At 38.5% G+C, this 3,286-nt stretch overlaps 1 protein-coding gene across 3 annotated transcripts in view; it reads right to left on the bottom strand.

Moving 5' to 3' along the window:
- The window catches only part of LOC116851767 (semaphorin-2A), a 486,860-nt gene that overhangs the window by 338,882 nt on the left and 144,692 nt on the right, over window positions 1–3,286 (bottom strand). Inside the window, exon 1 of one of the 3 annotated variants that reach the window (XM_032831537.1) lies at window positions 1,212–1,697. The exons of the other annotated variants lie outside the window; for them this stretch is intronic. Within the exon in view, the coding sequence (XP_032687428.1) occupies window positions 1,212–1,411 (200 nt within the window). The 5' untranslated portion in view covers window positions 1,412–1,697. Of the gene's footprint in view, window positions 1–1,211; window positions 1,698–3,286 lie in introns of those variants that run through there. 3 annotated transcript variants of the gene reach the window in all.

The raw sequence follows: 3,286 nt of genomic DNA on the forward strand, positions 1-3,286 counted from the left end.
TACCATCGTCCCTCCCTCAAACTACGCATTTTTCTCTGTCTCTCTTTCTACCTTTAAAGCTGGCGACATAGGAGCCACCAGGATTTTTATGATAACAGATTAGAGGATTCCAAAAACGACTGGCGCGCAAAGAACAGACGCGGAAACTCCGATGTTTTCAGAGTTGCTTCATAACATAAAGCTGGCATTTTATTTTCCTCTTAGCTATCTTATTTTCGATGAATGCTCGATTCGATACGTATAATCTTTCAAACTCGAGTTATCGATCGATAAAGTATTGCGCGAGCTACATGTTTTGGAAAATACTTCCGCATCAAGTTCCCCCGCGTTATAAGTAGCAGAAGTAGCGCAAATATTTTGCAATATCGAGGATGAATATCGCTTCTTGACTTTTTGTACACCGTCCAAAGGCATCACCGATATTTTTCGGTCAACGACAGCTACTTCGTATGTTTTAATCGCGTTCAAGTTAGATTCCGAAATTTTGGTTCCACATTAATCTTGCAAATGTGGTGATGACGGTTTACGAATACTGAATTTAGAGTGAACTGTAAAAACTGATGTTAAATTTGACACATTTTGATGATTAAATTTAATCATCAAAATTTAATTAACATTTTATGTGTCCCAAATCATCCACTCTCATTTATGTGTAAATTTAACACAAATGTGTTAAATTTACACATTAAAAATAAATTTACACATTTAAAACAAATGTGTTAAAAAGTAACATGTATAATACGGAAAAAATTAATACAAGAATTTAACACTTGAATACTGTTAGGAATCACAGGTTGTGTTAAATTGACATATTCAATATGTTAGACATAAATTATATCAATTTAACATTTTCATTTCATCATAGATTAATACTTCTCTCAAATGTTAAAGTAACGTTTTATTTTAATTAATTTAACATTATACATATGTCAATTTAATACAAACTGTGATTCCTGACGGTATTCAAATGTTAAATTCTTGTGTTAATTTTTTACATAATATGCGTGTTACTATTTACCACATTTGTTTTGTGTTAAATTTACACATAAATAAGAGTGGATGATTTGGGACACATGAAATATTAAATTTAACACATCAGTTTTTACAATGTAGATTCAAAATTTCAACTCAAGGCATCTCTTTATCTCGGCGAATTTGTTAAGTGTTTATTAAGACTGGGAAGTTTTACGCAAAAATAAATCATTCCACACACCTTGAAATATCGCTGTCCTACATTCTCCATTGTCTGTCCTAGCTTCTGCGTGTTGCTCTTGGTTGTTCCCTGATTCCAGACACTTATTGGCACTGGCACTCGCGTAGACACGACTCGATAGGAGAAACGCGTGTTAAACTTGCGCGGTGCCGACGAGAGTACGATTAAATATTTCAATAACCGACGAAATGTTCTCATTATCCGGCGGGAAACGTAAACAACTCACCGATACACGTGCTCCGCGTCGCGGTGTGTGTATCGCTCGTCGGCTCAAGGCGTAATGACGCAGTCACTGACAAGTACGCGGCGCGCACGAGAGTAGCAAAACAATTGGCACCTTGGACAAAGAGGTAAATTCACCTCCCCGCCAAACGCCAACCGTTATCGTCCCCCAAACAATAACATACATGTATACATACATTCAGTGACCGAAAAATCGCAATGATCAATGCTCTCGATATATTTGAAATCTTCGAGATGTAATCGTATTATCAAATATCAAATTATCGGGACGTTCTTATACGCGATATATATTAAAAATGATACTGAAATGATTGACGTTGGTTAATGTGCGATTATTACTTAACACCGCATTTTTTGCTTACTCGTATTACACTAGTGTTGAGTATTTATCTATGGTGACAACCAAGAGCAGATTACAAGATGGATTACAGGACGTAGACTACAAAACTCACAACTTCTTCTTTATTATCCTTTAAGTCTCTAAATCCTATCAAAATTTTTAATGTCGATAAAAAGACAAAAAAGAAAGTTTATAGTTTTATTTACTCATTAAACTTTGTTGGATATCTCTATTCGAATATAATCTTTTTCTCATGTAATATTTGCTTGTCGTAATATTCTACCTGCGATTGAGTAAATTACATAATTAATACTTTACTTATTTAAATTAAGCGGACGTTATCGTCCGATCAATCATGCACATAAATTTTCTTTAATTAATAACTAAAATTCTACGTGGTCATTTGCAAAATGGTACAAGACTTTTTTATTTGACTTAATGTATAAGCATACACGATGGCAGACATCGCCATCGCAGCTCATATCGCGCGTGATTATTTATCAATCAAATTATATTCAACGTTAAGATTTCAAATATTCGTGTTTAAAGATTAACACAGAGAATGTCCAGAGTTAAATACGTGTGGTTCAGGCATTGATGCTTTTAACTTAAGCAATAAAAGCATCAAAAGCAACTTGCAGCATCAAAAGACAAAAGCATAACGTTGTATCGCGAAATTGTCCATTAGTTCTTCAAATTTGTTCAACATGTAGAGTTAATGTAGGAGCAAAATTTCAACTTGGGAAAACACACACCCGCAATATCCTCGAATATAATAGAGGTGTAGAGCAAGTTCACACGACTAGAACCGCGGATAATAACCGCTTCGCTCTTGTTTATCGTACGAGCCATTTATTTAACTTTTGCTCGCGGGCACAAGCGAAGCGATCGATCCGACGGATAATTACGGCTTTCATCAAAAGTTTCGACTGATGAACAAGGGAAAGGGACATGTGGTGCGCGCGCGCGCACGACGAAGCTTAAGAGAAAACTCCACTAATCACCGGTGTGTGCGCGTATTTCATCACGTCAGCGAAAGTTTTCAGCATACTTCCGGGTCACGGGTGGTCGATGGGAAGCACAGAGAGAATAGGTCGATAGAGAGCGCGCCACGAAGAGAGAGAAAGAGGGACCGGAAGATTTTTGGCGTAGGTGAGTCGACGTAGGTGGGTCGACGACCTTCCGAGCGGATGTGCATCTCGCACACGTACATATACATTTTTTTTCGGGCCGCGCGAGCTTCGACAGCCGCTGCATCGGGATGCAATCCTATTTCACGCGATGGTCTATCGCGCGAACAGAGTGCGCGTTTACGTATGCACCGTCGTAACGCGGGCGTCGTATGCACACACCTAGCACTGATATACGACGGGAAAACACAGCTCTGAAAGTTATTTACGGCTTCCTATGTGGCCGCGGATTCGCCGCGCGTACACGTGGACGCGCCTGCACACGTATGCACGTTTACACATAAGAGGGGGGGGGGGGAC

The sequence above is a fragment of the Odontomachus brunneus genome, unplaced genomic scaffold (assembly GCF_010583005.1).
Source record: "Odontomachus brunneus isolate Ranch 3 - 2012 unplaced genomic scaffold, Obru_v1 Obru_scaffold_190, whole genome shotgun sequence".
Taxonomy (NCBI): Eukaryota; Metazoa; Arthropoda; class Insecta; order Hymenoptera; family Formicidae; genus Odontomachus; species Odontomachus brunneus.